We start from the raw sequence: 22,463 nt of genomic DNA on the forward strand, positions 1-22,463 counted from the left end.
AAGAAATTGGTAAGCTGTGCCGCATATACTGCCACAAAAGACATATTGATTGGGATACACACATACTCTCATTCCAAGATGTAATTAATTCCATTCCAAATGAATCCACTATGCTATCTCCATCTGTTATACTGAAAAACGTTGAGCCACCAAACAAAATTAAAGAATTAGTAAACTTCCCTAAATGTCGTCGACTAAGACACCACAAAATAATTGACATTGCGCTGAACAACATCAAACGTGCCGCAGAGCGCCGGAGAAGACAGCAAAAACAGGTTTGTACATGCCGCGACTTTCACGTTGGACAGAAGATATTAGTGCGTACACACTATTTATCCAGCAAATTAAAAGGTGCAGTAAATTTGAACTTCTATACGCAGGTCCATATCAGATTCGCAGCATCCCTCACCCCAATGTTGTACACGTCGAAACTTTGAGAACCAGAAAATCGAAAGGCAATCACCATATCTCAAACATTAAACCGTTTATTGAATGAAACCACTTTATGATTCAACACACTATGAAGCCATTTACTAATGCAATTATATTCACATGACTAATTACTGATGATTATCGTATTTTTTCTTGGCAAGCGCCCGGCAAGGTAAGGTTAGCAGTTCGTTTTTCTTGTCGTTACACATCAGACCGTGCATATTTTTCCAGATGAACCTACGTATTTTATGAATAATTATGCAATTCTATGTAATGACGTATTAATTTTATCAAATTCTCTCTCCATTAAAGTCTTTAATTCTCGCCTCGATTAACTACACTACATACAAGCTGAACACAACGAACGACACATTTTGTCTTTTTATGTACGATTGTTTTCATGTTTTGTTTATATGCACTGTGAAATAGTTAAGATATAACACACACCAGTCGACTTTGACATTTTTTTGCCTTATGCCATCTCAAGATCATGACTGTTTTACATTTTTTGCTGCTGCATTGTGATATTCTATGTACATTTTTGCATCTGAACACTGTCAATGTCTTTGACATATTACGTTTTCTGTCATGTTATGCTGTATGGTTAATTATGTTACCATAAACCAGTCATTATCTAGTGGGTATATGATTTAAATGCAAGACATTAATCTTTGTTCATCAATTTCAGAAAGAAATGATGCGTGTAAGATATAAATTCAACAGAAATGGGAATTTCACCTACGGAATAAACGAAAGAAGATGCAATAACTTTATGAGGAAGAGTAAATGGATCAGGATTGACAAGCATGAACAAGAATATACTATACTCATCGTAGAATAGCAGTCTTAACTAATTTTTTCTTTCAGAATACAAGGTGATTGATGCAGGCTGTCAGACAGAACTACACATCTTAGTTTTAGTGATGAAATATGCTAGAGATAAGGAATAGTATAATGAGTAATGAAGTGATTTTTTTGCAGATGATAATGAATGCTGATGAATAATGATGAAGAATATGCTATTATGAATAATGAAGTTTTTCTTTAGAGGTGATGATAATAATGAAGTTATGATAATATGGATAATGAATAATGAAGTTTTTTCTTTACAGATGAGGATAATGTTGAAGTTATGTATTTATGCTATGTAGTTATTTAAGTATTTGTTGCAGTTTGCTTTGACAGCAGGCGTTATATTGCATAGTAGGATGATGGAAAGTTTTGGAAAGGACAGCTATGGAACACATTTTTATACACATTTCACTACCTGTTAATTCGAAGTTCACTACTTTTCAGCATAGTATGCATTTCTTCTTTCAGCCCAATAATCCATTTTGTATTTTTTTTCAGGAGAAGTTTTTCATGATACTTACTAAACCTGTTACTTATTATACCTGTTCTAGTACTTGCATTTTTATTTTTTACCCATCTGTGTCTATCATTTATAAATGTGATCACATATACTGCCTTGTTACATAACCTTGCTACAGCTGACTCATGACGAATGACGTTACCTATCCTCATTTGCAGCAATAGGTCAAAAGCAAATAGTGTTATGCCTCAGCAATTAATTATCGATCCCAACGCAATGCATTGCTAAAAGAGGTATTACCAGTCCCACATAATGTCACTAGTTTATGATAATTTTGAATAATACTGATCAACTCTGAATAGTATGTCACTTCAGTAATGACTTCTTAATGATACAATATATATATATATATATATATATATATATATATATATATATATATATATAAAAATAATGCTTTGTAACTGGCTAATAACTGCCACTGTTTATTGTAATGAGATTACTTATAATGCCCATGATTATTAATGCTATGACAGTAATTAACTGATTTTTAATAATGACTTCATAATGATCTGAATAATACTGAATGAGGAACAATGTTTTATTGTAATGAGACTACATATAATGCAAATGATTATTAATGCTATGACTGTAATTAACTGATTTTTAATAATGACTTCGTAATGATCTGAATAATACTGAATGAGGAACAATGTTTCATTGTAATGAGACTACTTATAATGCCCATGATTATTAATGCTATGACTGTAATTAACTGATTTTTAATAATGACTTCATAATGATCTGAATAATACTGAATGATGAACTATGTTTTATTCTATTCAATACTTGCTGGCCACTGAGTGCCAATAATTAATGTCACTCAATGAATTGTTATTAATTATGCCATTAATTAGCTCTTGTCTTCAATGTTGATACTTTGTAACTGGAAAGGAATGTGATTGTTTAATAGTGCTTTGTAATTAGGAGAAGGCTAATGATTAATACTATATTGGAATGACAAATGATTAATTAACTATGCTATACTTTGTAACTGGAAAAGAATGCGATTATTTCATAATGCTTTGTAACTAGGAAAAGAAGGTTACTGATTCTATGTAAAACAATTAATGAACATTTTTCTGTAATACTACATACATGGTACAGAAATGTTCAACAACAGGGCTATGAATGCCGCAAACTACTAATGAAGAATGGTATGTGACTTAATGTCCTTCACCTTATGAGCTAATTACCCTGAATTACTGCAATGTCCATTTGTCCTGTCTATCCTAGTGATCATGGAGCACTATCTTTGGTTTTGCACTAATTCTACGTTGGTGTGCCTTGTAAGAGCGTGGTGTTGACACGACATGCTGTCCACCACCGTGAGCGATGAAGACGTTATTATGGTCCCACTGTTTGGTGTACCTAATGTACTGCCAAAATGAAAACATGGAACATTACTACGACAGTTCAGTGTCTTGGCTACGCTGATAAATTCTGATGGGAAAAGAACTTCAAATTGTGTCACTTGGTGTTGTACTTCTGTGGAAAGATATGGACTTTCAGAACAGCTGTGTCCAATCTAAAGTGCTACAACAATGATGCAATCCTTCCCTTTCCTATCCTAATTCTTGTCACATAGTGAAAATCATTTTTTGCTAACATCATTTATGTTCATGGGTTATACATTTTTTTTCGATTCGCTGAACTCCAGTGCGAGTACACTTATGGCACTTGTCGACATGTTTTTTTTGCCATTATGTTTATTTATTGCGAAAATGCTAAAGACATTTTTTCGATTTGTTCTGAAGTACAGTATATGTGCACTCTTGTCTTTTATATTGTATATACATTTTTATTTTGATGATATGTTCTGAACTACAGTGCATGTGCACTTATGTTATGTGTTAATATGTTTTCTACTCATTCTGTATGTTCAATACTTCAGTGCGTATGCACTTATGTCATTTCTTACTCATTGTATATACATTTCATCATTTGCTGATATGTTCTCAACTGCAGTGCATGTGCACTCATGTCACTTGTCAACATGATTTTTTTGCCATTCTGTTTATGCTAAAGAATTTTTTAAGTGCCTGTGCACTTTATCTGTCAAATAATTTTTATATACATTTTTCTGATTTGCTACTAAGTTTTGTACTCATATCTTGTCTTTGTCTGAAATGTTTTGTACTCGGTGCATGTGCACGACAGTTAATTCATGTATTTAAATATTCTGTAAATTGTAAAAGTTCATTAATTAAAGAAAAAATTTCTTGTGATGGCAAGTCCAAATGACTCACCATCGCTGCCAAATTTTTGCCCCCCCAGTGGAGGGTTATGAAACATGTATGTAACGTAGCAGCGATGGTGAGCCACGTTAAAATCTTTGACCAGAGAGCCTATTATCGTGGTTAGTTTGCGCTTGACCGCGCGAGTGTTGCGAGTAGTACGCTAGTAGTCGTCGTGCAGTACAGTCTGTCGATAGCAGTAGCTCAGTTCAGTTGCGTCCAGCATTACGCTAGTCGTAGTCGTGCAGTACAGTTGGTAGCAGTCTGTCAGTGGGCAGTCTGTGAGCAGAGCAGTATGTCAGTAGTAGCAGCCCAGTGCAGTTGTGTGATGTAGTCTGTCGGCAGTAGTGGTCTAGTCCTGTCACGGTCGTGAGCGGGACGCAGTCGGCGAGCGTCGACATGGCATTCTGGTCAAGATGCTGAATGAGGTATATTGTTAATGTAGGTAATCATCAGATAATGTAAAGTTTATTTATTGTAATTAATTTCCAACAAGTGCCCCAATAATAATTTTGATTTCAAAGCAATTTTTACAAAAAAAAATTTATTTAATTGAACTAACGATTTCGTTCCACTTCCCTTAAAGAAAAGTTTCAGTTAAATTTCAAAAAAAAAAAATATTATTTGCAATGCAGTTCCTCCAAGCCGTGGGCAACAATAAGAGCAGAAATTTGACATGCAGTTATACTGAGGTAAGAATTTAATTTTGATTGTTTTGCACAGGGTCAAAGACCGATATTTCAGTTTAATTGAATTTTCATTGTCACTGAAGTTTCATTAGCACTGAATTGTTTTTCATCATTTTCGTGACAGCTTATACTTTCAGTCAGATTGGGATTGGGGAGGTTACACTTGGCTCCCATTTATTATTATATTTTTATTTAAATATTTTTGTGGGGACAATCTTGCTTCTTGGCTCCTATTCATTTTATATTTCTGTCTTCTTAAATTTTTGTGGGGAGGTTACAACGTGTGCGGCTGCGGCCTTTACGCAGCCTACGAGCGGGTGGCACACCTGTACTTCCGTGCCCTCAGCACCACAGCTTGGCCCGGCCGCCACTGCCTGCTCCGCTTAACGGACATCTGACTATCGTGCCGCACCACGTATTGCAGTAGTCACTAACGGCACAGCTCATCGGTTACGTCTAACCGATGGGCTGCCCATATCGCAACGTCCACGCCGCCTCAAGCCGGAATTTATGAAAATTGCAAAAGAACAATCGGACGATCTGTTACAAAAGGGAATAATTGAACCTTCTTCCGGTTGCTGGGCTAGTCCTATCCTGTTTGACCAAAAGAAAGATGGTACTTGGCATATGGTCGGAGACTATAGGCGTTTAAATGCCCGCACCATTATTGATAAATATCCGGTCCCACACATCGCAGACTCCAATCATGCACTCGCAGGTGCAAAGTACTTCTCTGTTTTGGACTGTAAGCACGCATTTCATCAGATTCCTATGGCTCCGGAGGACATTGAAAAGACTGCCATAACCACTCCCTTTGGGCTGTTCCAATACAAATTTATGCCGTTTGGGTTGAAAAATGCACCCCAAACGTGGCAGCGTTTCATCAATCAAACTTTATCCCACCTAGACTTTTGTTTCGTATATATGGACGACATATTGGTTTTTGCTTCTACTTTAGAACAGAGTGAGGAGCGTGTTCAAGTCGTGACAGATATTTTAGCAGCCGCTGGTATTGAACTGAACAATAAAAAGACTCAATTGCACCAGTCATCCGTCACATTCCTAAGTTATGTTGTGTCATCGGATGGTCTGACAGCACCACAGGACAAGATCAAGCCTGTTCTCGAAATGCTATGCCCTCAGACCTACAGGGAATTATGCAGGTTCATCGGAACAGTTAATTATTACCGGAAACATTTGCCAGCCGCTTCTGCGGTGCAGGCTTCTCTCACAGATGCTCTCGCTGGCCCACAAACTTCTGGCACCCGCCAGGTACCATGGACACCAGACATGAACAAGGCATTTAATGAACTCAATCAGCTGTTGGCCTCCGCTGTCACTATTGCTCACCCACGGGCGGACGCCACAATGTTTATCACTACTGACGCTAGTGACAATGCTATCGGTGCAGTACTGAGTCAAACATACAACGATATTACGACCCCCCTGCAGTTTTTCTCACAAAAGCTAAACAACGCGCAGAAGAAATACTCAGCATTCAACAGAGAACTACTTGCAGTTTACGAGGCCATAAGACACTTCAGAACTGATGTTGAGGGACGAGATTTCTATGTGCTCACTTATCACAAGCCGTTGGTTCCTGCCATAAAGAATCCTGCGGCTGATCCGCCCCCACGACGCTTTCGTCACATCGATTACATCTTGCAATTTACAAATGACATTCGCTACATCCGAGGATCGGACAATGTGGTTGCTGATTTTCTCTCGCGTGTTGGTGCTGTCACAACCTTAATTGACTTAACGGACCTACCTCGGTTGCAATCGGCAGACCCCGATACCATGCAGTTAATTTCAGACCACAGCTCCTCTCTCCAACCGGTACGCTCTACTTTCCCTGGCATATCTGACTTAGTGTGGTGTGATGAATCGACTGGTACGTTGCAGCCATTCATTCCTAAGCCCCTTCAACGCCAGGACTTGGACAAACTACACACATTAGCACACCCTGGTGTCAAAGCCTCCACCCATCTGGTAGCTGAATGGTTTGTCTGGAGAAACATGCGCCGTGACTGTCAGTCTTTGGCAAGGGCATGCATGGTGTGTCAACAGAACATAGTTTCCAGGCACACTTCTCCACCCCTTGGCTGTTTTGCCCAACCGCCAGGCCGGTTTCACCATGTTCATGTCGACCTCGTAGGCCCTTTGCCCCCCTCCGAGGGTTTCCGTTACTTGTTTACAGCTATTGACAGGATGACTCGGTGGGCTGAGGCTGTGCCTATTCCAAACATTACCTCTGAGACAGTAAGTTGAGCATTCTTAGATTCGTGGATCTCTAGATTTGGCTCACCTGTTTACCTCACCACTGACCAGGGGCGACAATTCGAGTCTTCAGTTTTCTCTGTCTTATGTAAAATGTGTGGTATTGTCAAAATTCATACTTCTGCATACCACCCCCAAAGCAATGGGCTTGTCGAGTGATGGCATCACACCCTGAAGTCTGCCCTGCGTTGCCATGACTCACTATGGACAGAGGCACTGCCCTTCGTGCTTCTTGGCCTTCGTGCGACTTTCAAGGAAGACCTCAAGGGGTCCGTAGCCGAGTTTGTATATGGCCAACCTCTGGTTTTGCCTGGAGAATTAGTCACTCCGATCCCACTTCCACGACCTTCTGAACTCCCTTCACTTCTCGAGCGGGTGCACTTGCACTGCAGCAAAATTCAGCCGCCACCTCCGGCTGTTCATACACCTCCGCGCGTGTACGTACCGCGCACGCTAGACCCTTGTGAGTATGTGTTTCTCAGAGATGACTCAGTCAAAGCCCCGCTTCAGTCACCCTACACAGGTCCTTACAAGGTCGTCAAACGCTCTGAGAATAACATGGATCTCCTCATAAAAGACTCTGTAACCACGGTCTCACTCAACCGAGTGAAACCAGCTTTCATTGAGCCTCAGGTGAACCTCCCTGATTCTGCTCCTATTTCTCCCACTCCTGCTTCGAGCAGCCATCCATCTTCACACACCATGCATTTGGGTATTGATTTTCCACAGCGTGTTTCTCTGCCGAGCACTGCTCCTTCTCCGCGTTCATCTAATTCGAGTGGCCAATCTTTTCGGGGCTTCACTCCTCACAGCCCTCGCAGTCGAACTGCCAACCACTCGGATTCTACCATTGTGTTACCATCTTCGTGTGACAGCTCTTTGTCACGCCGTTCAACCCACACTGGCTCCTCGTTGCCTTCGGTCACGCTCCCTCGTCTGTCAGCTGATCGCCCGATGTTGTCTCCTGCACAGTCTAGTGCACCTGCCACCCCCCTCTTAGCAGATGCTTCCCCCTGCCATGGCTTTCCCACACCTCCCTGCCTCCCTACCATTAGTCGTACAGGTGCCATCCTAGAATTCACAACACATGTGCACCCTGATGACATACATAAATTATCTGTTGTCATAGATGGCGATACAGTGTGTGTGGTACTCGCGTGTGACAATATTGAGGGAGGAAGTGCAGAATCTCGTGTGGTGCGCCACTTTAAATTGAGCGGAAGTGCTGCGTGTGGCAATTTGCGTGCCTTTGTTAGGCCTTCTGGCAAGGTGATTCTCCGCCTGCCGGCTGACGAAGTGCTACACCTTCACTCCAGGACGCGACGTCGTCTTCAGCCACCGGCATCGCTTGCTGACTTCACCGTCGACGTACCGGGCTTCACCCCCCGGTCTCTTACCAGTCAACCGCTTCCGCCTGACCCAGAAGAACTGTGCGTTACCTTCCTAACTTCTCACCCTCCCCCATTCACAGGGACGTACTCCATACTGCGCGGGGGGGGGGGGGGGGGGCTATGTGGCATAGAGCGCCATAAAAATCGATATTTGTTCTGTGCGTAAGTGTGCTATCTTCGAGGAGAGGGCTTTGGAGAGCATGTTGGACGCTAATGGCAGTTAGCCTCCGGACTTGTATCTGTGTAGACGCTAAGAGTGAATAAATCTGTATATGAGAGAATTCTAGTTGTTTACCTACAACTATACCATATTCCCTCACTACAATGTTTGTTTATGAAACAAACCCTGATGAAATTAGGAACATAATAAAATTGTTACCCAATAAAATCTCTAGTGGCTATGATGAAGTACCTGACCTCATATTAAAGGTGTGTGCTCCCCATATAGTAAAGCCATTATCAACCATCTACAACCAATCATTAAAAACTGGCATTTTTCCAGATGCTCTCAAAATAGCTAAAGTCTCACCATTACTAAAGAAAGGTTCCCCTGATTTAGTATCCAATTATAGACCATTATCCATATTAAGCATCTTTTCAAAAATCCTGGAAAAACTTTTTATGACAGGTTTATAAATTTCATAAAAAACCACGCACCAATCAGCATTCAGCAACATGGTTTTAGTAAATCTTTATCCACACAGACAGCAATTTTTGAACTGTTGGACCACATACAGAAATCAATTGACCAACATAATATAGCTGCAGGTATCTTCTTAGATCTCTCTAAAGCCTTTGATATACTAGATCATAAAATACTGCTTGCTAAATTGGAAAGAAGAGGAATAAGAGGCGTGGCTCACAACTGGCTATGCTCTTACCTACAAAACCGCAAACAGAAGGTATCACTTCAATACGATATTAATGTACAGAATAAAATAAATAACACAGTTTTCCTCTCTGAGGAAAGAACAATAAGATATGGTGTTCCCCAGGGTTCTTTCTAGGGCCATTACTTTTCCTCATTTACACAGATGATCTTGTTGAACGTATGAGCCCACAAAAAACTATCCTGTTTGCTGATGATACTAGCATAGTGTTGACTGGATCTAGCCCTGAATCCCTTCAGACAATATCTGATAACTCTACGAAAAAACTTTCTGAGTGATTTAACAAAAATGGTCTAATTGTTAATAGTGGGAAAACTGTATGTATCAACTTCCATCTAATTCCCACATCCAAACAAAAAACTATCCAAGTAAAGTTAAATAATGATAAAATTGAAAATGTAAATGCAACAAAATTTTTGGGTCTATGGGTCCAACAAAATTTAAAATGGGACACACATATAAACAACTTATCAAAGAAACTCTCATCATTGTGCTATGGACTAAGAATACTAAAATCTACTACAAGTAAATCCACACTAATGCAAGCATACCATGCGCAGTTCCACTCATTGCTCCGCTATGGAATCATCTTTTGGGGAAATTCAACTCACAGCACAAATATATTTAAACTACAAAAAAGAGCACTGAGGATAATCTGTGGCCTCAAAAAGCTGGAATCCTGTAAATGTCAATTTATAAAACTTAATGTTCTAAGCATCCCATCCCTATTCATTCAAGAAACAATCCTATTCACCAGGGAATACCTCTCAAGAACAGGTAAATTAATCCAAAACAATGATATACACGCTCATTATACCAGAGGGCAATCTAATATCCATCAATTTTTTTCAAGGACATCATCATACCAAAAATATATAACTCATCTGGGCGTCGTATTACACAATAAAATTCCAGAACAAATAAAATCTGCTCCAGATCCAATATTTAAAAATAAACTAAAGGCATTTCTAACAAAGCACTGTTTCTATTCAGTACAAGAATTCCTGGAAATGAAAAATTATAAAGTTCCTTTGTAAATACTGTGATTAGAGTAAAACAATTCTGTAGGCAAAATAATAACCTAATTTCTACTATACACAACTATGTTTCAGTTTCACTTCCCCAAATTTTTTAACTCGCTTTTTGAATGTACAAGTACACATTCTATTAGTATTAAAACTTAATTGTCTGTGAAATCTCAATGTTAATTTCATGTTTAATGTATATTTAAATGACATTGTCCTTCTGTTGTGTTTCCAGTTGACATTTTCACTATTCTGTAATCTCAGTGATTATTTGTGTAAAGTTAAAGTAACACTACATTGCCTACATGTTTCTGTTGTGTTTCCGGTTGACATTTTCACTATTCTGTAATCTCAGTGATTATTTGTGTAAATTTAAAGTAGCACTACATTGCCTACATGTTTCTTAGTTCCCCATGTAAATTGTTTGTATTCTCTGTATGTGAAGTTACTATATTCATCAATGAACAATTTTGTGTACATTTTTTTAAATGCCAGTCCATTGCCTATTTTTTTCTCCAAACTGCATATTTGTTAAGAAAAAGGACTTGTCCTATATCGTGTGTACTTTGTACAATATGTGATCCACAGGATAAATAAATAAATACAAATACAAATACAAATTGCCATATGCTTTCTGTACAAATCATAAATAGCCTTTCGCTCCCAGTATTTTACCCCTGCCACCTTCAGAATTTGAAAGAGAGTATTCCAGTCAACATTGTCAAAAGCTTTCTATAAGTCTACAGATGCTAAAAAATGTAGATTTGCCTTTCCTTAATCTTTCTTCTAAAATAAGTCGTAGGGTCAGTATTGCCTCACATGTTCCAACATTTCTACAGAATCCAAACTGATCTTCCCTGAGGTCAGCTTCTACCAGTTTTTCCATTCGCCTGTAAAGAATTCGCGTTAGTATTTTGTAGCTGTGACTTATTAAACTGATAATTCGGTAATTTTCACATCTGTCAACACCTGCTTTCTTTGGGATTGGAATGATTATATTCTTCTTGAAGTCTGAGGGAATTTTGCCTGTCTCATACAGCTTGCTCACCAGATGGTGGAGTTTTGTCAGGACTGGCTTTCCCAAGGCTGTCAGTAGTTCTAATGGAATGTTGTCTACTCCCGGGGCCTTGTTTCATCTTAGGTCTTTCCGTGCTCTGTCAAACTCTTCATGCAGTATCATATCTCACATTTCATCTTCATCTACATCCTCTTCCATTTCCATAATATTGTCCTCAAGAACATCACCCCTGTATAGACCCTCTATATACTCCTTCCACCTTTCTGCTTTCCCTTCTTTGCTTATAACTGGGTTTCCATCTGAGCTCTTGATATTCATACAAGTGGTTCTCTTTTCTCCAAAGGTCTCTTTAATTTTCCTGTGGGCAGTATCTATCATATCCCTCTAGAGATAAGCCTCTACATCCTTACATTTGTCCTCTAGCCATCCCTGCTTAACCATTTTGCACTTCCTGTTGATCTCATTTTTGAGACGTTTGTATTCCTTTTTGTCTGCTTCATGTACTGCATTTTTGTATTTTCTCCTTTCATCAATTAAATTCAGTATCTCTTCTGTTACCCAAGGATTTCTACTAGGCCTCATCTTTTTACCTACTTGATCCTCTGCTGCCTTCATTATCTCATCCCTCAAAGCTACCCATTCTTCTTCTACTGTATTTCTTTCCCCCATTCCTGTCAATTGTTCCGTTATACTCTCCCTGAAACTCTTTACAACTTCTGGTTCTTTCAGTTTATCCAGGTCCCATCTCCTTAAATTCCCACCTTTTTGCAGTTTCTTCAGTTTAAATCTACAGTTCATAACCAATAGATTGTGGTCAGAGTCCACATATGCCCCTGGAAATGTCTTACAATTTGAAACCTGGTTCCTAAATCTCTGTCTTACCATTATATAATCTATCTGAAACCTTCTAGTATCTCCAGGGTTCTTCCATGTATACAACCTTCTTTCATGATTCTTGATCCAAGTGTTAGCTAACATTAAGTTATGCTCTGCGCAAAATTCTACCAGGCGGCTTCCCCTTTCATTTCTTAGCCTTAATCCATATTCTCCTACTATGTTTCATTCTCTTCCTTTTCCTACTGTTGAATTCCAGTCACCCATGACTATTAAATATTCGTCTCCCTTCACTAACTGAATAATTTCTTTTATCTCATGATACATTTCATCAATTTCTTCATCAGCTGCAGAGCTAGTTGGCACATAAACCTGTACTACTGTAGTAGGCTTGGGCTTCGTGTCTATCTTGGCCACAATAATGCATTCACTATGCTGTTTGTAGTAGCTTACCTGCACTCCTATTTTTTTATTCATTATTAAACCTACATCTGCATTACCCCTATTTGATTTTATATTTATAATCCTGTATTCACCTGACCAAAAGTCTTGTTCCTCCTGCCACCGAACTTCACTAATTCCCACTATATCTAACTTTAACCTATCCATTTCCCTCTTTAAATTTTCTAACCTTCATGCCCGATTGAGGGATCTGACATTCCATGCTCCGATCAGTAGAACGCCAGTTTTGTTTCTCCTGATAACGACGTCCTCTTGAGTAGTCCCCGCCCCGGAGATCCGAATGGGGGACTATTTTACCCAAGAGGATGCCATCATCATTTAATCATACAGTAAAGCTGCATGCCCTCGGGAAAAATTACGGCTGTAGTTTCCCCTTGCTGTCAGCTGTTCGCAGTACCACAACAGCAACGCCATTTTGGTTAGTGTTACAGGGCCAGATCAGTCAATCATCCAGACTGTTGCCCCTGCAACTACTGAAAAGGCTGCTGCCCCTCTTCAGGAACGTTTGTCTGGCCTCTCAACAGATACCCCTCCATTGTGGTTGCACCTACGGTACGGCTATCTGTATTGTTGAGGCACACAAGCCTCCCCACCAACGGCAAGGTCCATGGTTCATGGGGGGAAGCCATCTTATCAAGTAATTTTAATGTTGTATGTGAATACAGGCATGAATTTTGTTGTAATTATCACAAGTTTGTTTCAGTGTGATGTTATGACTCACCTTCTATCTGGATTTTCTTGAAGCTCTCTTAACACAGTATCTATAATGTACTGCACACCAGCTCTTTGCACAGACTGTTTACCTGAAAAATTATAGAATTCAATTATCAAAATCCTTTACCTGTATATGTGAATATAATATTAATGGTCATTAATAAAACAAGCAAGTCCCCATGGTCTAGGGGTAGCGTCTTTGATTCATAATCAAAACGTCTTCTGTCCCGGGTTCGATCCCCGCCACTGCCTAAATTTTGATAAATAATCAGCATTGGCGGCCGAAGACTTCCGGCATAAGAAGTCAGCCTCATTCTGCCAACGGCCTTGTCAAAGAGGGCGGAGGAGCGGATAGAGGTTCAGGGCACTCTCTTGTCCTAGGGGTGGGAAATTGACCCTAAAGGCAGAAGAATCAGCAATGATCAACGACATGAGGATGCAGAAGGCAATGGAAACCACTGCATTAAAGACACGTAACGTGTATCCACAGGACATGTGGCCTGTAATTGAAGAAGTGTCATGATGATCTCTCCATTGGCAAAAGATTCCAGAACAGTCCCCCATTCGGATCTCCGGGAGGGGACTGCCAAGGGGGAGGTTACCATGAGAGAAAGATTGAACAATCAACGAAAGGATAAAATTCTACAAGTCGGGGCATGGAATGTCAGAAGCTTGAATGTGGTAGGGAAACTAGAAAAATCTGAAAAGGGAAATGCAAAGGCTCAATCTAGATATAGCAGGGGTCAGTGAAGTGAAGTGGAAGGAAGACAAGGATTTCTGGTCAGATGAGTATCGGGTAATATCAACAGCAGCAGAAAATGGTATAACAGGTGTAGGATTCGTTATGAATAGGAAGGTAGGGCAGAGGGTGTGTTACTGTGAACAGTTCAGTGACCGGGTTGTTCTAATCAGAATCGACAGCAGACCAACACTGACAACGATAGTTCAGGTATACATGCCGACGTCCCAAGCTGAAGGATATTGAAAGGGTAATGCAGTATGTAAAGGCGGACGAAAATCTAATAGTCATGGGTGACTGGAATGCAGTTGTAGGGGAAGGAGTAGAAGAAAAGGTTACAGGAGAATATGAGCTTGGGACGAGGAATGAAAGAGGAGAAAGACTAATTGAGTTCTGTAACAAGTTTCAGCTAGTAATAGCGAATACCCTGTTCAAGAATCACAAGAGGAGGAGGTATACTTGGAATAGGCTGGGAGATACGGGAAGATTTCAATTAGATTACTTCATGGTCAGACAGAGATTCCGAAATCAGATACTGGACTGTAAGGCATACCCGGGAGCAGTATAGACTCAGATCACAATATAGTAGTGATGAAGAGTAGGCTGGAGTTCAAGACATTAGTCAGGAAGAATCAATACGCAAAGAAGTGGGATACGGAAGTACTAAGGAATGACGAGATACGTTTGAAGTTCTCTAACGCTATAGATACAGCAAGAAGGAATAGCGCAGTAGGCAGTACAGTTGAAGAGGAATGGACATCTCTAAAAAGGGCCATCACAGAAGTTGGGAAGGAAACATGGGTACAAAGAAGGTAGCTGCAAAGAAACCATGGGTAACAGAAGAAATACTTCAGTTGATTGATGAAAGGAGGAAGTACAAACATGTTCCGGGAAAATCAGGAATACAGAAATACAAGTCACTGAGGAATGAAATAAATAGGAAGTGCAGGGAAGCTAAGACGAAATGGCTGCAGGAAAAATGTGAAGACATCGAAAAAGATATGATTGTCGGAAGGACAGACTCAGCACACAGGAAAGTCAAAACAACATTTCGTGACATTAAAAGCAACGGTGGTAACATTAAGAGTGCAACAGGAATTCCACTGTTAAATGCAGAGGAGAGAGCAGATAGGTGGAAAGAATACATTGAAAGCCTCTATGAGGGTGAATATTTGTCTGATGTGATAGAAGAAGAAACAGGAGTTGATTTAGAGGAGATAGGGGATCCAGTATCAGAATCGGAATTTAAAAGACCTTTGGAGGACTTACGGTCAAATAAGGCAGAAGGGATAGATAACATTCCATCAGAATTTCTAAAATCATTGGGGGAAGTGGCAACAAAACAACTATTCACGTTGGTGTGTAGAATATATGAGTCTGGCGACATACCATCTGACTTTCGGAAGAGCATAATCCACACAATTCCGAAGATGGCAAGAGCTGACAAGTGCGAGAATTATCGCACAATCAGCTTAACAGCTCATGCATTGAAGCTGCTTACAAGAATAATACACTCCTGGAAATTGAAATAAGAACACCGTGAATTCATTGTCCCAGGAAGGGGAAACTTTATTGACACATTCCTGGGGTCAGACACATCACATGATCACACTGACAGAACCACAGGCACATAGACACAGGCAACAGAGCATGCACAATGTCGGCACTAGTACAGTGTATATCCACCTTTCGCAGCAATGCAGGCTGCTATTCTCCCATGGAGACGATCGTAGAGATGCTGGATGTAGTCCTGTGGAACGGCTTGCCATGCCATTTCCACCTGGCGCCTCAGTTGGACCAGCGTTCGTGCTGGATGTGCAGACCGCGTGAGACGACGCTTCATCCAGTTCCAAACATGCTCAATGGGGGACAGATCCGGAGATCTTGCTGGCCAGGGTAGTTGACTTACACCTTCTAGAGCACGTTGGGTGGCACGGGATACAGGCAGACGTGCATTGTCCTGTTGGAACAGCAAGTTCCCTTGCCGGTGTAGGAATGGTAGAACGATGGGTTCGATGACGGTTTGGATGTACCGTGCACTATTCAGTGTCCCCTCGACGATCACCAGTGGTGTACGGCCAGTGTAGGAGATCGCTCCCCACACCATGATGCCGGGTGTTGGCCCTGTGTGCCTCGGTCGTATGCAGTCCTGATTGTGGCGCTCACCTGCACGGCGCCAAACACGCATACGACCATCATTGGCACCAAGGCAGAAGCGACTCTCATCGGTGAAGACGACACGTCTCCATTCGTCCCTCCATTCACGCCTGTCGCGACACCACTGGAGGCGGGCTGCACGATGTTGGGGCGTGAGCGGAAGACGGCCTAACGGTGTGCGGGACCGTAGCCCAGCTTCATGGAGACGGTTGCGAATGGTCCTCGCCGATACCCCAGGAGCAACAGTGTCCCTAATTTGCTGGGAAGTGGCGGTGCGGTCCCCTGCGGCACTGCGTAGGATCCTACGGTCTTGGCGTGCATCCGTGCGTCGCTGCGGTCCGGTCCCAGGTCGACGGGCACGTGCACCTTCCGCCGACCACTGGCGACAACATCGATGTACTGTGGAGACCTCACGCCCCACGTGTTGAGCAATTCGGCGGTACGTCCACCCGGCCTCCCGCATGCCCACTATATGCCCTCGCTCAAAGTCCGTCAACTGCACATACGGTTCACGTCCACGCTGTCGCGGCATGCTACCAGTGTTAAAGACTGCGTTGGAGCTCCGTATGCCACGGCAAACTGGCTGACACCGACGGCGGCGGTGCACAAATGCTGCGCAGCTAGCGCCATTCGACGGCCAACACCGCGGTTCCTGGTGTGTCCGCTGTGCCGTGCGTGTGATCATTGCTTGTACAGCCCTCTCGCAGTGTCCGGAGCAAGTATGGTGGGTCTGACACACCGGTGTCAATGTGTTCTTTTTTCCATTTCCAGGAGTGTATACAGAAGAATGGAAAAGAAAATTGAGAATGCGCTAGGTGACGATCAGTTTGGCTTTAGGAAAAGTAAAGGGATGAGGGAGGCAATTCTGACGTTACGGCTAATAATGGAAGCAAGGGTAAAGAAAAATCAAGACACTTTCATAGGATTTGTCGACCTGGAAAAAGCGTTCGACTACAGAAAATGGTGCAAGCTGTTCGAGATTCTGAAAAAAGTAGGGGTAAGCTATAGGGAGAGACGGGTCATATACAATATGTACAACAACCAAGAGGGAATAATAAGAGTGGACGATCAAGAACGAAGTGCTCGTATTAAGAAGGGTGTAAGACAAGGCTGTAGCCTTTCGCCCCTACTCTTCAATCTGTACATCGAGGAAGCAATGATGGAAATAAAAGAAAGGTTCAGGAGTGAAATAAAAATACAAGGTGAAAGGATATCAATGATATGATTCTCTGATTACATTGCTATCCTGAGTGAAAGTGAAGAAGAATTAAATGATCTGCTGAACGGAATGAACAGTCTAATGAGTACACAGTATGGTTTGAGAGTAAATCGGAGAAAGACAAAGGTAATGAGAAGTAGCAGAAATGAGGACAGTGAGACACCTAACATCAGGATTGATGGTCACGAAGTCAATAAAGTTAAGGAATTCTGCTACCTAGGCAGTAAAATAACCAATGACGGACGGAGCAAGGAGGACATCAAAAGCAGACGCGCTATGGCAAAAAAGGCATTTCTGGCCAAGAGAAGTCTACTAATATCAAATACCGGCCTTAATTTGAGGAAGAAATTTCTGAGGATGTACGTCTGGAGTACAGCATTGTACGGTAGTGAAACGTGGACTGTGGGAAAACCGAAAACAGAAGAGAATCGAAGCATTTGAGATGTGGTGCTGTAGACGAATGTTGAAAATTAGGTGGACTGATAAGGTAAGGAATGAGGAGGTTCTATCCAGAATTGGAGAGGAAAGGAATATGTGGAAAACACTGATAAGGAGAAGGGACAGGATGATAGGACATCTGCTAAGACATGAGGGAATGACTTCCATGGTACTAGAGGGAGCTGTAGAGGGCAAAAACTGTAGAGGAAGACAGAGATTGGAATACGTCAAGCAAATAATTGAGGATGTAGGTTGCAAGTGCTACTCTGAGATGAAGAGGTTAGCACAGGAAAGGAATTCGTGGCGGGCCACATCAAACCAGTCAGTAGACTGATGACCAAAAAAAAAAAAAAAGAAACAAAATGCACCACAGTTACTTTTTAGCTTTTCTGACAACATGAAATATTCTTGTGAAGAGAAAAAAATCATTTGTTTGACACTGAACTTTTTTGCATTGTTTCACAGTCACAAGAAACTATTCATTTCCAGTATACAGCAGAGTGTTTGTTTCTTTCAAATTTTCTACCTGATTAAAGGTGTGTGCCTTAATTTTTGTTCAGGATCAGGACTCCAGTGTAGGTAGGACTTTTGACTTTTTCAGGCAAGTGCACTATTGACTGAGCTACCCAATCATGATTCACAGTCCATTTTCACAGTGTCACTTCCACTAGTACCTCATCTTCTTCTTCCAAATTTCACAGAAGTTCTGTACCTTGTGAAAGAAATGAAATTGCAAAGACATGGGAGGCTAAGGAATTGTTTCTAGAATGAGTTTTCACTCTGCAATGGAGTGTGTACTGATTTGAATCTGTGCACTAGACTGGGACTGGCTGATGTGGGGCTGTGATGATTGGTTGTGAGTAGTGCTTGGATAGCTTAATTGCTAGAATACTTACCCATCGAAGGTAAAGGTCCTAGGTTTGAGTCCCTGTCTAGCACACAATATTAATCCAGCAGGAAGGTTCTACTGTTCATTTACTAGCTTGATAGTACTCAACAAACTGTTATTTTAATACATTTAAAATCTGTGCTTGAATGAATAGAGATTTAAATAACTCTTAATTTGGTTGCAGGCACACAAGAATGTTACATTATTTCCTAGCAAGGTTAACTATTTTCTATATTTGTTTCCTTACTGTTATTTTTCCATATAATTTGGAATAGCTTTTTAAACCTATTCTTATATAAATTCAGCATTCATTGATGTCAGTTACAATTATGTAAAAACTCTTTTCCAGTATTCAACTACAATAAAATTTCATACTTTTAACATTACTTACTTCCATAATAATACTGATCCACTGTTTTCAGCCAACCAACATCATCATGCGAATGTGGTATCATGTGCACATTTATCATGCCAGGAATGGTCTTATGGCATGCCTAAAACATCAAACAAATATTTTTTATTGCCTTGGTAGTGTGTATATTGTTAACAACAGTCTTACAATGTGTATCAGAATTAAGTAACTGAGGAAAACAGAACCATATGCTGAGAATAGACAGGCATCAGCCTTCACTCCAGCAGCACCAGGAGAGTACATCGTTTGTTTGTTTATTATATTATGAGCTTCTAGCTAGAACTGAGTTACTTATTTAGTCTGCCATGTATGCTTTTGCTTATTGTACATTTGTGTAGTGTAGGTTTCCAGCACCTTTATCATGGATAGGGACTGTGAATGCCGCTTTTGGGTGTGAGCTGAATTGGTGATCTTTTGCTAAGAGCTCCAGATGGTGCTGCTTTGGTGAAAGAGCATGAGCCTGTTGCCAGTGTGAATCACTGTGAGGGCAAGAAATAGGGATTTAAGAGATTCAAGCACACCTCATCTGTCTCCAAACACTCAGGGGTATAAGGGATGTCCACCACATCCCACCTGCCCCCAAATGGTCCACTACTTTGGTCATTCTGGTTACAGCCCACATTGAGATTGACACCTCACTTGTGATCAAGTGACAGGTTGTTGCAGGCAATGAAAGATATTCTGGGATACAAATCAAAAGGCCTTTGCAGTTTGTCTGACAAACAGGTTCAGGTGCTGTCTGTGGCTGATAAAGATCATGAGCCAGGTGCAGTCTCTTTCCCAGTTTCAGGGGAAGCATCTCAGTCTGTGCATTCACAGAGAGTGGGATTATTGATAGATGGGAGCTCCAATGTAATACACATGATGAAGCCCCTTCTTTATAACATACCCACTTTGTAAAAGTATATGCACCTCAGAGATCATGTGCTACCCTAAAGGACTTGCAAGAGCAGTTGAACCAAATGGACAGTGTCTTGAAAGGAGGATATAAGATGAACATCAACAAAAGCAAAATGAGGATAATGGAATGTAGTCGAATTAAGTTGGGTGATGCTGAGGGAATTAGATTAGGAAATGAGACACTTAAAGTAGTAAAGGAGTTTTGCTATTTGGGGAGCAAAATAACTGATGATGGTCAGAGTAGAGAGGATATAAAATGTAGTCTGGCAATGGCAAGGAAACCATTTATGAAGAAGAGAAATTTGTTAACATCGAGTATTGATTTAAGTGTCAGGAAGTCGTTTCTGAAAGTATTTGTATGGAGTGTAGCCATGTATGGAAGTGAAACATGGACGATAAATAGTTTGGACAAGAAGAGAATAGAAGCTTTCGAAATGTGGTGCTGCAGAAGAATGCTGAAGATTAGATGGCTAGATCACATAACTAATGAGAAAGTATTGAATAGAATTGGGGAGAAGAGGAGTTTGTGGTACAGCTTGACTAGAAGAAGGGATCGGTTGGTAGGACATGTTCTGAGGCATCAAGGGATCACCAATTTAGTACTGGAGGGCAGCGTGGGGGGTAAAAATCGTAGAGGGAGACCAAGAAATGAATACAATAAACAGATTCAGACGGATGTAGGCTGCAGTAGGTACTGGGAGATGAAGAAGCTTGCACAGGATAGAGTAGCATGGAGAGCTGCATCAAACCAGTCTCAGGACAGAAGACCACAACAACAATAACATCCTCAATCTCTGCTTTTTGAGCCTTCTAGAGCCATGAAGAGCTATACTCCATCACTGTTACATGGAGCTAACCAGCCCTCCAAGGCACAGCCTAAAGTCTTCTACCTATTTGAAAGCCATCACTCAGTATCAACAGTTTTTATATCATGCACCATCATTATTTAAATCTGAGTGAAAAGTATTCTAAATGCTTCCTGATTATTTAAATTCTGTAACGCATTAGTGAAACATACAAAGATCAGAAAAAGTTTTGCATCATCCCAGTTCGCAGAACTCCTGAAGACAGACTTTGACTGTGCATACTGTATCACAGACACAGTCCCTTTGACTGTTCTGAGATGTCACTAAACTCACCCAAAGGTGTAAACAACCATGCATCAGCAGCACCTATTAGACGGAGGGGGTGAGACAGCCAATTGGTTCCAGTTGTTCCACCAGGAAGGAGGTACACAGCTTGCATTGTCTGTAGTTCAACCATGCCTAGACAGCCAATACCTTGGTTCGATCATGTCTGCATTATTACTTTGTGCCAGGAAGGGCTCTCAACAAGGCATCTTGGAGTGAACCAAAGCGATGTTGTTTGGACATAGAGGAGATACAGAGAGACAGGAAATGTCAATGACATGCCTCGCTCAGGCTGCCCAAGGGCTACTACTGCAGTGGATGACCACTACCTATGGACTATGGGTTGGAGGAACCCTGACAGCAATGCCACCATGTTGAATAATGCTTTTTGTGCAGCCACAGGACGTCGTGTTACAACTCAAACTGTCTGCAGTAGGTTGCATAATGTGAATCTTCACTCCCGACGTCCAAGCAAGGTTCTTCTTTGCAACCATGACACCATGGAGCATAGTACAGATGGGCCCAACAACATGTCAAATGGACCCCTCAGGATTGGGATCACGTTCTCTTCACCAATGAGTGTTGCATGTGTCTTCAACCAGACAATCATTGAAGACGTGTTTGGAGGCAACCCGGTCAGGCTGAACGCCTTAGACACACTGTCCAGCAAGTGCAAGAAGGTGGACGTTCCCTGCTGTTTTGGTGTGGCATTATGTGGGGGCAACTTATGCTGCTGGTGGTCATGGATAGCACCATAATGGCTGTACGATATACGAATGCCATCCTCCGACTGATAGTGCAACCCTATTGCTAGCATATTGGCGAGGCATTCATCTTCATGGAAGACAGGTCATGCTCCTATCGTGCACGTGTTGTGAATGACTTCCTTCAGGATAACGACATTGCTTGACTAGTGTGGCCAGCATGTTTTCCAGACATGAACCCTATCAAAAATGCCTGGGATAGATTGAAAAGAGCTGTTTATGAGCAACATGACCCACCAGCCCCTCTGAGGGATCTATGCCGAATTGCTGTTGGGGAGTGGGACAATCTGGAACAACAGTGCCTTGATGAACTTGTGGATAGTATGCCATGACGAATACAGGCATGCATCAATGCATCAGCACGTGCTATTGGGTATCGGAGCTACTGGTGTGTACAGCAATCTGGATCACCACCTCTGAAGGTCTTGCTGTATGGTGGTACAATATGCAATGTGTGGTTTTCATGAGTAA

General features: G+C 41.4%; 1 protein-coding gene across 2 annotated transcripts in view; it reads right to left on the reverse strand.

Moving 5' to 3' along the window:
- The window catches only part of LOC124588421 (lysosomal alpha-mannosidase-like), a 230,879-nt gene that overhangs the window by 199,034 nt on the left and 9,382 nt on the right, over positions 1-22,463 (reverse strand). For both annotated transcript variants that reach the window (XM_047131612.1, XM_047131509.1), the window contains exons 2-3: positions 19,178-19,280; positions 13,352-13,433 (exon numbers count right to left, since the gene is read on the reverse strand). In XM_047131612.1, coding sequence (XP_046987568.1) covers positions 13,352-13,433; positions 19,178-19,280 — 185 coding nt within the window. The remainder of the gene's footprint in view (positions 1-13,351; positions 13,434-19,177; positions 19,281-22,463) is intronic.

This window comes from Schistocerca americana, chromosome 1 (assembly GCF_021461395.2).
Source record: "Schistocerca americana isolate TAMUIC-IGC-003095 chromosome 1, iqSchAmer2.1, whole genome shotgun sequence".
Taxonomy (NCBI): Eukaryota; Metazoa; Arthropoda; class Insecta; order Orthoptera; family Acrididae; genus Schistocerca; species Schistocerca americana.